Source organism: Athene cunicularia (assembly GCF_003259725.1).
Source record: "Athene cunicularia isolate RWA chromosome 4 unlocalized genomic scaffold, athCun1 chr4_part3, whole genome shotgun sequence".
In the NCBI taxonomy this organism is placed as follows: domain Eukaryota; kingdom Metazoa; phylum Chordata; class Aves; order Strigiformes; family Strigidae; genus Athene; species Athene cunicularia.
In genome coordinates, this window is record NW_020799100.1 from 581,205 (window position 1) to 593,838 (window position 12,634).

At 43.5% G+C, this 12,634-nt stretch overlaps 1 protein-coding gene across 3 annotated transcripts; it reads right to left on the reverse strand.

Annotated features, from left to right (window-relative positions):
* Nucleotides 1-280: 280 nt before the first annotated feature.
* On the reverse strand, nucleotides 281-12,628 carry PIH1D3 (PIH1 domain containing 3). Of its 3 annotated transcripts, none has more exons than XM_026848653.1 (7): nucleotides 12,526-12,628; nucleotides 11,948-12,056; nucleotides 7,865-7,928; nucleotides 6,297-6,402; nucleotides 4,311-4,407; nucleotides 3,440-3,525; nucleotides 281-1,023 (listed from the first exon to the last, which is right to left on the reverse strand). In XM_026848653.1, exons 2-7 carry the CDS (start codon nucleotides 12,035-12,037, stop codon nucleotides 894-896), a joined length of 573 nt encoding a protein of 190 aa, XP_026704454.1. In that variant the 5' UTR covers nucleotides 12,038-12,056; nucleotides 12,526-12,628; the 3' UTR covers nucleotides 281-893. The 3 variants fall into 3 exon arrangements, with proteins under 3 accessions (XP_026704454.1, XP_026704453.1, XP_026704455.1); XM_026848652.1 differs by having other exon boundaries at nucleotides 12,425-12,628; XM_026848654.1 differs by having other exon boundaries at nucleotides 12,581-12,600.
* Nucleotides 12,629-12,634: the final 6 nt, after the last annotated feature.

Consider the following 12,634-nt stretch of genomic DNA (forward strand, 5'->3'; position numbering starts at 1 on the left):
GCCCTGCTTGTGCTCCCCACTTTGATCATTGAGCAGATAACTTTGTTTCCTGCATGATTAATAATGTTAAATGAATAAATTTGCCCAGCAGCTAGTAAGAGGAACATCTTGGCTACCCATCTCTGTAGCTCTAGATTGGACATGAAGGCCAAAGGAAACCTTTTGCTGCATTTCAGCCGTTTAAGTGATGCTTTGTTATGCAAAGTTCCGCTTAGCTGATCTTTAGAAAGTCTCTCAGTACAAAATATAGAGAAGAAAGAGTGAAAGGTAACTGGAACTGTTCATTAGAACACATTCTTTTAATAATCAAGAAAGATCAGAAAAACAGCTGGAGATACAGCAGGTGAATAGATGACACCACACATTGTCAGAAACTGTTCAAAAGAGCTGAGTTGTTCCGCAATCCAGCTATAGTTGGTTCCCTTATTCTGCCACAGATGTGGATCCCTGAAGAGCTTTGATCTTCTCATCAAGCAGTAGCTAAGAGAAGATTGTGAACTCGCCCCAGTCCCAGCACTGAAGGCCAAGCAAGAATATTACCACTTGCAAGTCTTGCAACAGTAACTAAGCACCAGACTCGCTAGCCAGAGCCTCATTGTGCTACTTATCAAACATAAGCCCAAAAAGACCTTTTCTGGCTTACAGAATTGTAAGCTCCTATTTTCTGATTCACAGAGCCTCTATCAGACTGAAGGAAGCAGAACGTTAACCAAAGCAGCACAAGAGCTGGACCTATGGGGTGCTTTGTTCCTCCTGAGTAATTCCATTTCTCCAGGGACATTCCCCCTGGACTGTTCAAGGGAAGCAATCTACTATTTCATGACCAGTTAGGTTCTGAGAAGACTTCAAACTAAGAGATTACTTTTTGCAAACTTCCTCTATTTCTCTATCTATCAGACAAAATTTATGAAATCAAACATCCTTGATACTCTCAAGGTGACTTCCAAGGTCTCCTCTTCAGAGAGAAAACGAGCTTTACCATTCTTGCTGTCTACACGGTAAGGGAGGTGCAGCAGCAGCTTCCTGTAAGAGAGGACACAGTGAATTTCAGCATCTCAGACCGGGTGAACAACTGAGATGGCATTGCAAGGGACTCTTGTAATTTGCCAATCAGTATGCCCTGAAAGACCCCTGTCTTTCAGGGTCTCGTTCTCACAGCAGGTTGGTGGCCTTCCTGTGATACCAGGTGCACAGATACACAGGCCCTGAAATATTTCCAACACCATTCCCTTCCTTTGGCTGTGGCCATGACAACGGTTTCCAGTGGTGGATTGTGGGCTCTCTCCACTGCTCTTGCTTTTGCACAGCGCTTCATTTTAAATGCAGAGGAAGGAGGAGCTGCATGGATAATGCTCTCCTGGTAGTAAAAGTCTAAATAATGCCCAAAGCCTGAACATGCCTTGAGGAATTGGTCTTCTCTATTAAAAGAAACAAGTGGTACAGCCTGATTAGAGATTCTGACCAGTACAGTTTCAAAAATAATATGTCTACACTGCAAAGCACAGTTTGGGTATGAGAATGGATTTACAGTTATGAAGTTGCTGGGATTTTAACCTACATTGAAGATTAATTCAGTGATCTCCTACCTGTGGCTCAGGCACATAATACACAAAGAAAGGCTGGATCTTGGACTCAGGAATGATTTCAAAGTCCCTGGCTATGTTAGACATACCGTTTTTCCTGGAATGGCTAACAAGCCTTCCAGTTTATCTCCTCATGAGGATATCTCGGTCTGGACCATCTCACTGGTGACAGTTTAAACTTACTTGCTCAGGCAGAGTCTGGACTCTTTCCCCTCTTATCCCAGGCTTATATATTAACAACATAAATGATGGGATAGTCTCAGACCTCTACTCTATTCACAGTGCAAACAGAATCAAGGACACTTTAGAACCAAGATATCTGTCCAGCCAAGCTCTATAAAGCCCAACAAGACAACATGGTAGTATAGATGGGAGTTACTTTAAATTGGGGTTTAAGTCATGCTGATTCTTTTTCAGACCTGTCTTGTAGGAGCCATGGCTGAAAGAGGTACAGCCAAAACACCTTTGCACCACACCTACCAAAGGCAGTCATCTGATATAATTTGAAGAAGCCCTTAAAATCAGCTTGGCTTAGAATCCGCCCCAGGACTACAGAGTTGGAAACATTTCCTTTGAGCCCACCTACACACTTGTGAGAATAGAGTGGTTTTCAGTATGTAGAACTTGAAATCTTGTTTGTTTCTTTCATACTGAGAAGACTAGCATTATATTTGTGAAAGAAGTACTGGCTCAGGCTGTATGTACCCAAGCAACCATTAGATTTACAGCAAACTTTTTATTTGCTAGGCTTGTGACTAGAGACAGCTGGATCCTACAAAAATAATGGCAGTTCTGAGTCACCAAAAAGATAGAACTGCAAAAGAAAGAGGATGCTGAGGTTTTCCTACATCTGCAGTATTTCATTAAGCTACCTCTTCTACTACCTCTGGGTTTTGCAAGTCATTAGCTGAACAATTATTCCTCCTGATTTTCCAGTTTCAGAGCTAGCACTTCCATACACTCTTCCACTCCTGTTGCATCTTTGGGTTAAATCCAAGCAGGGAGTAACTGATTCAGCCAGGTTTTGTCTGTGGGAAAGGTGGCTTTTTTATAGTTAGTCCACTAAGGACAGAATTTATCTGGCCTTAATCCATGGCCTGCACCTCGAATTTATTGGCAGGAAGCTATTCACATATGGATCTTCCCACACCTCATTCAATGAAGCAAGTCAGCCCAGAGAGGATTAAGCTTTCTTATGAAAATATTCTATTGTGAATAAGGACTTAAAGCAAAACAGACATGGGAATTATCTGGAAAACTCAGGCAAGGCAGTTGCCCACTGAGAGAAATATGGAGGAAGACTGAGAAGTCTGAGAGTACATCAGTCAGTTGATTACCTTTGTAGGTTTGAAATAGCCCTATAAAAAAAAAAAAAAAAGAACTCAAAAGAAATATTTTTAGGGAAACTTTCTAACATTTCCATCTCTGCATCAATGCCTGGATATGTCCACAATTTGGCTTTCAACTTCTGAAAATGTATCTGCACATTTTTGACCATCTTCAGCTATACAGTTGTACAAATTAGTATTAAGAAAGCAAATTCCCAAGAAGTCCTTCAAGACTGTGGGCAGTTTTTTTGCCAGGCAGTTTGGGCCCTTGAAGCCTTGCTGTTTAAGTAGCCAAAATCTGTCTTCAAGCTATTTTTGCTAGAACAGTATCACAGAATCAAAGCTGGCATACTCTATATCTACGGATGGACTATGGTTGGTTTTGTCTATATCTATTTCTCATGTGCAGTTAATAATCCGATATTCATCTTTATCTTTTCTTTCCACAGGGCATTCATTTAAAGGCTTGGTTAAATCTCTTTTCAAACACGGTATTAACTGTAGTTCCATCGATTATGCTTCACTTACTTTTTGGGAGTCCGAAGGTCAAGAACCTTGTCCTGGATATCTAATGTGATGTCTGAGTACTTTGCCCCTGGCAACTTGATTTTAATCTGAAATGATGGGCAGAGGTAAAGCTGTGATTAGATATGTAGCCCCACAAGCCATTAGAGATCTCATCTTCATGAATATTTTGATGCCAGTGTCAAAGAGCAATATTCTGAGTAGGTAATTTGTATCACAGAAAATATGACAGTGATAATCATTGCTTTTAAGTAACTTAGTGATGTGTGTTGATATTCCATTTTCTTCAAAAGCCTGAGCTCATAATGTACTTGACGGGTATTCTACATCCAGCAAAATCCCCTGGCTTTGTGTATTCCGAGGACAGCTTGATTCTACTAGAAAAATTGCACAGCAGTTCTACCTGTCCTGAAGTTCAGAAAGCAGGGAGGTCTTTGATCATACAGTAATGGGACAGGATCTGATACCTGTAACTTTAAAGACTGTCAGTATTGTAAGCGTTCTGCTAACTCGCACACCTTGCAATAAATGCACGCATATGAAAACCATCTCCCTCCCAGTCCCTCTCCCCTCCAAAATTGTGCCCAAGATGAAACTCCATCTTAGAAATGCTTTTTATTTCCCCTAAGTCTGTACATAGCATATGCATTTGCACAGATTGTCTTGAGTACTCTGGGTCCTTGAGGAGATATATGTGAGCTCCTCAGGTTAGCAAGTGTAAATACCATCTACAAATGCATGAAGAACTACAATAAAATCTTACAGGAGGCCAAAGGCAGCAATACAGCTTGGTGTTTACATTCTGTCCCTCAAGAAGGTAGCAAGATTAAAAAGGGCAGAGAAAGCACAGGTGGGAAATACAGGTTCAGCTCACCACTATATCTTCACAGCAGGCTGTGGAGGGGTCTTTCCTGCTCATCCCAAAGAAGACGTCCTCTGTTCCCACACACTGTTTGAATAAAATCTGATACCTGAGAAAGAGAAGTCATTGCCTAATAATACTGGAGAAGGGGCAGGAGTCTAAAGGAGATGGTATTTCTCAGAGGACCATAAATATCCTCCTCATGTTGTCCCTCCTCCTTTTCAGCCTCCCTTCAAGGCTTCAACCCCTCTGCACTGGGTTTCTGTTCAGAGCCATGACTGAGTTGGCTGGGGGACAGGTGAAGGTCATTCACTCCACCTTCCAGGGCACTCACTTTGCTGCCTCTGCTTCACTAACCAGCCTTTGCAGGATCAGGAAATGCATCCTAAGTGAATATGATACTTGTCAACTAGTCAAACATCACAGGCTCTTGGGAAATGGATTTGAAAAGGACGTGGTCACAATTACCTATGTTCTGTTCTGCCATTCAACATATACTTGCACCCTGAGCATAACGCTCTTTTGTCAGACTGTAATTGTTTTGCATTTGGCCAACAGATTTTCTTCCCCTCCACATCTATAAAATGTAGAATTATGTACTCTCTTGGTCTTGATACTTCATGAATGAGGAAATACAAACTAAATTTGTATTTAGAACATACATTACTCCTACTACACTGAGCAAAATAAGTGGAGTGAGTCACTTTTCTAACATGTTGAAAACGCATATGGAAAGTCTTTCTGACATCTCCAGTGTTCATGTGTGTGTATGTAATAATTCCTAAGTCAATGAGAAATCTGCCGAATAGCTCTGGATGCACCTCTCTAGCCATCTGTTTTCCTTTTGGGCCATTTTCCTTGATTCAATTTGCTGAACTGTTACAAAGATTTATACTTTCTTTTCATCTGTGCAACACAGGTTGTAATTGCTTGAGGCTAGAGAAGCACTGCATTTTACCCAGCATGGAGGGGAAGGGTCACAAGATAGCACAAGGAAAGCTTCTGTTGTGCCCACAATACAAAGAAAGTATGTTCTGTATCTCACAGGTGATGGTTTCAAGAACGAGTGTAAAACTACCCGTATGTGAGGCTATAGGGGAGTGACAAATCATATTCAGAAATGCTGTGTCTACATTCAGGTGGGTCTCAGTCCCGTGTTTAGATCCAGAAATTGAACACGTAATGGCATGACTCATGTGCAAAGAAAAATGAGGATTCTGGACTACAAAACTAGCATACAATGTGCAGCTTCCTAGGCTTCAGTCTGTCTGCTCCAGCATGTAGCACTCCAGGATATGGCATCAGAACACAATGAGTATAAATGCAAAGGCTGCTTTATGGTTTGGCCCTGAAGGCTTTCTGACCTTTAAAAACCACAGCTAACATGCCTGATGGTGTCTATTTCAAGAATGGTTTTGTTACTGTTTTTTATGAGCAAGGGAAAAGACCCTGGTTTTAGGCTGTAATGAGACAGGCTAAGATTGAATTACAAGATTTAGAAGTTTGAAACTGCCTGCATACAGCCTTCCTTCCTTCCTGTAGTACTGTTGTGTTTAAATAGCTTAATTCCTTGAAATGCAAATATAAGTTGGAGTACTCTATGAATTTATGAGTATGAAAAATGAATGTGTCTAAACTGCAGTTGGAAAAGACATTTGCACACAAATGGCATTTCTGAAAGTTAGTAAATCATTTGGCTGGCCTACTTCCCCTCCAAATCCCACTTTATACGATCATCTGACACTGCAAGCAGTATCTGACAATGCAAGAAATCTTATTATGGGAAAAACCAACCCAACGTTTCTGTCATGAGATCAGAAGGTTTCCAAGAGAGAGGTTAAAACCACTCCTCACGTGTTGCTTTAGACACAACACCAATCCCCTCCCTTTCTCCTTCCATGACACAAGCTTTTCAGGTGGCTGTTTCATCCCAATGCCATAACTTCTCTGCCCATCAATGCTCTGTAAAGCCCACGTGGGCAGTTTCAGCTCGCTTACTCTGGCTGTTCTCTAGGGTCCCAGGTATCATCAAATTCAGATCCTTCTGGGACCTCCTCTGTGTTCCAAATAGTTTTCCTGTTTTCAGATTTCACTTGGAAATTACCTGTAAGTGATGAGAACAATCACGCTGTCATACTTTGGAATGTCTCTGTTCCTCTAGGTTTGCTGAAAACTTACATTTTTCTAGGCTTTAGAAAAATATTTGTATTAAAAGTATTCCAGTTGATGATTACAGTCTCCTTCATCTCAGTATCTTATGAGTGAGAATTTGCAGAGGGAGGATGCTTTCTTTTTCCTTAAATCCCCTCGACCCAGGCTCTATGTCAACGAAATCCTCCTGTCAGGCATAAAATATCTAGCACTTCAAAATGGGTAAAGTGTCAAAGGATGAAATATTAATCTTCCCCAAGCCCCCTGACAGGAGATTTTTAAGGGAGCACTCTGCTCATTTACGAAAGGACCTCCTCCTCACATAGAAATCCAGTTCTTCCCATTAATTACTGAGCACAGCCCAGATAAGGGACTGAAGACACACGGAAGTTCATGGGCAGAACACCATGGTTTACGCCTGTCCTACATGGAAAAATGTATTTTCTAACAACTTGACAGTTTTTATAGTAGAATCTCTAGTCATTGTTAGAATTCCAAGCAAAAATATGTGTTCTGTTTGGCACAGTCTCTTTCTTGCTACACTCATGCTGGTCCTTGCTGACCTTTCCTACAGCTCATAACCAAGCTGCCCGATGATGTGTCAGCATTAGCTCCAGGGGGAGTTTTATGCTAACTTTGCCAGGACTAAGCTCACCTTCCTTTCTGTCCTGAATACAATCCAAGGTGCTGACACAAATTTAAGAACCCTGGAGACACGTGTTCTCACTGTCTGAGAGTCTGCTTTCTATATGATGCCAGAACACCTGGAGTCAGGTAAAGCAGATGATTGCCCTGGCGTCCCAGGCAAAGAATGGGGCGCAGGAAGGTGAGTAACTGAAACCTGTCTCGGTCTGTTTAGGGCAGCACTGAATAAAGCTTCTCTTCCTCCCTCTGCTTGGTTTAAGCAGGGTTGTGAAACTTTTGAGGGGAATAGGGTATGACTGCCTTTCACCGCTTTGCTTTGTAGCTCTTCTTCCCAATTGGCATAGGCTCAGTTCCACACAGTTTACTCCATGAAGATCCTTTCAGGTGAGTACTTAGAAGCTCAGCTTCCCTGTTTACGCTAAGTGAGCATTAACAGTTCCATGAGAGTATTTCCATGGAGCTTTTTGCTGCTCCGCTATGAGTCCTCTCAGCCCATGGCCAGGTTGTGCTCTGTACTGTTTATCGTCACCACTGGAGGCTGCTGTGCTCTGCAGTTCCCCTTTCTGCTCCTCTTTGTATATTTTGGAGCCAAGCTCTCAGGAAAAGAAGAACTTTACAATGTAATTGTAAAAATGTAATGCTATTTCCATCTCAAGAGGTCAGTGATCACTCCCTTATTAAAGCAAACCCCTTCAGTGGTAACTTAATACAGATGTTACAGTCTGCTAACACAGGACTGAATGCTAAAACATACAAATACTTCTCCTTACCAGTGGTCTCTTTCTTTACTGGTCCAATACTACCAGGAGTCATGGCACTAATGGAACAGCATGGCTGCAAAAAAAAGGCAAATGGAACTTCAATCAGTTTTCACAGAGCTCAGCTCAGTAACTATGATAATGTCAATAAATACAAAATGTTACCTGAGGTCAAACAAATCCCTGCTAAAATCCAAAATATATTACCCCACAATTTCATGACCGAACGACTGAACATTCTCTCTGCTTCACTCTCACCCAGCAGGAAGTGACCTTGGCGCACTGGGTTTAAGCAGGACTCCCAGAAGCACAGACAGATGTGCTTTGTGAGTATTAGTTTCCAAGGCATTTTGGCAAAATTTCCATGCTTTGCCTGCCATGAAAATATTGCAGGAAATCAAGGGTGCTATATGAAAACCCCACCATAGCATTTGGATTCCTTTTGACAGTAGAGGTCATATGAGGCAACAACATTTTCCTCTAATTATTATTCCATCTACTGATAATAGGCCAATGTGAGGCATTTCTCTATATATGAAGATTCCTTGGTTTAATAAAAGTGCCTCCCATGCACAGAACATTAAATTAATCAAAATAAAGATTTAAATTTACCCAGATTGACTCAGACTTAATTGACATCCCTTATGGCAATTTTCCATTTCTGTCTCTGAAGTGTCATTCATTTTATTAATAAGATGTAAACAAATTCTTTTAAAATCAGGGTGTTTACTGCAAAGTTGTACAGCAATAATGCTAGTTTTAAAAGGCGGGTATTAAATAGCTAAAGAATAGTTAGAGTGTGAAGGACAACTTCTACCACATACTGAAAGGATATTTCAAGTTATGTATCCCAAATATCACTACCATTGCTATTATTAGTGCCCAACTAGTGCTGGGTCAGCCAGTTGGCTCTGTTGAATGATTTGGATGAAAACTGAGGCATTTTCCATTTTTGTTATCCATATCATAGCATGACTTGTTCAAAACCCTAAGAGACATGGCAAAGTTTTGAGCCTTCACAGAGGCCTTCTACATTGTGACTGTTGCCACCCTCCTGGGATATTTCTCCCCAGAACACATGTATGCCTAAACAAAAGGAGCAGTTGCATATTGCAGGAAAAATGTATGTTTTCCAAAAGCTGTGATTTTCATCTATTTTTGAGATGAATTGATCATAGAACCAAAGAATGGTTTGGGTTGGAAGGATCCATAAAGGTCATCTAGGTCCAACATCCTGCCATAGCCAACTTGGCCTTGAATGCTTCCAGGGAGGGGGCAGCCACAGCTTCTCTGGGCAACCTGTGCCAGCACCTCACCACCCTCACAGTAAAGAATGTCTTCCTTATATCTAATCTAAATCTCCCCTCCTTCAATTTAAAACTATTACCCGTCATCCTATCCCTACCACCCTGATCACCCACTCCCCCTCCCTTTCCTGTAGCCCATTTCAGTCCTGTGAGACCACTGTAAGCTCTCCCTGGAGCCTTCTCTTCTCCAGCTGAACCCCCCAACTCTCTCAGCCTGTCCTCACAGGGGGGTGCTCCAGCCCCCCGAGCATCTTTGTGGCCTCCTCTGGCCCCACTTCAAGCAGGTCCATGTCCTTCTGCTGCTGGTGCCCCTAGAGCTGGACCCAGCACTGCAAGGAGGGTTTCAAGAGAGCGGAACAAAGGGGAGAATCCCCTCCCTGTACCTGCTGGCCACACTTCTCCTGATGGAGCCCAGGACATGGTTGGCTTTCTGGGCTGTGAGTGCACATTGCTGGTTCACAGTCAGTTTTCCATCCACTAATATCCCCAAGTCCCTCTCCGTGGGGCTGCTCTCAATCCACTCCTTGCCCAGCCTGTATCTGTGCTTGGGATTGGCCTGACCCATGTGCAGGACCTTGCCCTTGGCCTTCTTGAACTCTGTGAGGTTTGCACATCCCACCTCTCCGGCCTGTCCAGGTTCCTCTGGATGGCACATCCCTTCCCTCCAGTGTGTCACTGCACCACACAGCTCTGTGTCGTTGGTGCACTGGCTGAGGGTGCCTCGATCCCACTGTCCATGTCACCAACAAAGAGTTAAACAGCACTGGTCCCAACACCCACCCCTGAGGATGCTGCTTGTCACTGCTCTCTACTTGGACATGGAGCTGTTGACCCAGGTCTTTGAGTGAGACCATCCAGACAGTTCCTTATCCACTGAGTGATCCATCCATCAAATCACATCTCTCCAGTTTAGAGACAAGGATGTCGTGTGGGACCATGTCAGATGCTTCGCACAAGTCCAGGTAAATGACATCAGCTGATCTTCCCTTATGCTGTAAGCCCGTTGTAGAAGTCCACCAAATTAATCAGGCATGATTTTCCCTTAGTGAAGCCGTGTTGGCTGTCACCAGTCACCTTATTTTCCATGTGCCCCAGCATATTTTCCAGGAGGATCTGCTACAGGGTCTTGCCAGGCACAGAGGTGAGACTGACTGGCCTGTAGTTCCCTGAGTCTTCCTTTATTTCCTTTTTAAGAATGGGGGTTATGTTTCCCCTTTTCCAACCACTGAACTGTCATGGCTTCTCTAATATCATGGATAGTGGCTGAGCCATTTCATCTGCCAGTTCCCTCAGGACCTGTGGGCGCATCTCATCACGTCACAAGGCTTTGTGCACCTTCAGGTTCCTGAGATGGTCTTGAACCTGATCTTCTCTTGCAGTGGGTGGTTCTTCATTCTCCCAGTCCCTGCCTTTGCCTTATGTGACTTGGATGATGAGGCTGTAGCACTTGCTGCTGAAGACTGAAGCAAAATGTCATTGATTGCTCAGCCTTCTCCATGCCATGGATGACCAGGTCTCCTGTTTCTTTCCAGAGAGGGCCCACATTTTCTCTAGTCTTCCTTTTATCACCGATGTACGTGTAAAAGCTTTTTTTTGTTGCTCTTGACATCCCTGGACAGTTCTAATTCTATCAGAGCTTTGCCTCCTAGCCTGATCCCTGGCTGCTTGAACAGTTTCTCTGTATTCCTCCCAGGCTGCCTGTCCTTGCTTCCACCCTCTGTAGGCTTTTTTTGTGTGTGTTTGACTTTGTCCAGGAGCTCCTTGTTCATCCATGCAGGTCTCTTTCCATTCTTACCTGACTTTCTCTTTGTTGGGACGCATCGCTCCTGTGCTTGGAGGAGGTTGTCCTTGAATATTAACCAGGTTTCTCAGGACCCTCTTCTTTCCAGGGCTTTATCCCATGCTACTCTGCCAAGCAGATCCCTGAAGGGGCCAGTCTGCTCTCCTGAAGTCCAGGGTAGCGATGCTGCTGTGCAGCCTCCTCACTGCCCTAAGGATCTTGAACTCCACCATTTCATGGTCACTGCAGCCAAGGCTGCCCTTGAACTTCACACTCACCACCAGCCCCTCCTTCTTGGTGAGAACAAGGTCCAGTGTACACCTCTCCTTGTTGGCTCCTCTATCATTCCAGGAATCTCCTGGATTACTTACCAATATTTTAATAGAGAACTGATTTTTTGATTTTTTTTTTAATGTAGAAGAATTGATGTGAAAAATGGAAAGATATTTCTCTCATTAATAATTCAGATCATTTGCCTTAGAATGACTATTCACCCTTCCCTATTCTACAGTCACCAACATATCTATTGTTCTTCAGTGATCAATAACCTCTACAGCTCTTCAATACTTGACACACAGAATTAGTACACTCAGTCACTTCTGGATATTTTAGTCCTTAATCAGAAGTTGAGCAGCAACTTTTTTCCCTTCATATAAAGTATTTATTTGTAATTGCCTTAATCTATGGCAGACACTCAGGGAAAAGTAGGGGGAAGTCTGAAGTATCTAAAGTTCTTTCAACTACATTATCTCAATTCCTTCAGGGTGAAAAAATTAAATCTCCCTCCCATTTTGTGGTCACAATCTCTCCTTGTTTCCTGGGGCATCTTCCTTATATTCTCCCTCAAAACCTTGTTACCCTAAAAATACCTTCTAGTTGTTTCAGTCAGTTCAAAACCTTTTAAGGTTTTCATTCTTTTTACTCACTCTGGGAAAAGAGGAATTTGCTTCTCTGGTCAAGCTATGGCACGACATGTAAAAGAAGCAGCATTGCTTATGAAAGACTCACCACATGTACATCATCATCATCATCATCTTGACCATCACGAAGCAGTTTGGCAAGGCACTGCAGAGAAGAGCCTGAGGAAACACTATCCATGTCAATACCCACTGCTCACCTATACAGAAGAAACAAGCAGCAGGTGAAGAAAGAACAAAATGTGTTCTGTACTGTCCATAAAGCACCATTTTCCTGCTGTGTGTTCTGGGAGGATAAAGTTTAGAAAAACTCTGACATGAATGATGTCAAAACAGATACAAGGGAACATAAAAACCTTTCCACTCTGAGCTAAGATTATGGGCTCTCGCTGCACAGACATTACTGACAATCAGAGGTCAGTCCTTACAGTTACTATTAGCTGTGGTAGACCCCATGTCAACAGGGACTTGCAGCTACTGCAGCCACGACGAGGGCAGCAGGTGGCCTTGGCTCAGGCCTGGCGCTGAGGGGCCAGGCAGAGCTCTTCACACAAGGTTCTCTGCCCACCTGTCCTTGCCCACCTGCCTAGGACAGCCCCAGCTCCAGGCCTAAGCTAAAGACGAACGGAAACACAGTGTCAGGGAAACCTGTCGGCACCGCGGCCCCACCTCCGGACCCCGCGGTACGGGCACGGCGGGGCAGTCCACCCTGCCACGGACACACCAGGCGCGGCCCAGCTCAGCGCAGCGGCTCGCTCCGAGGCGGCGGAGTCTCCAG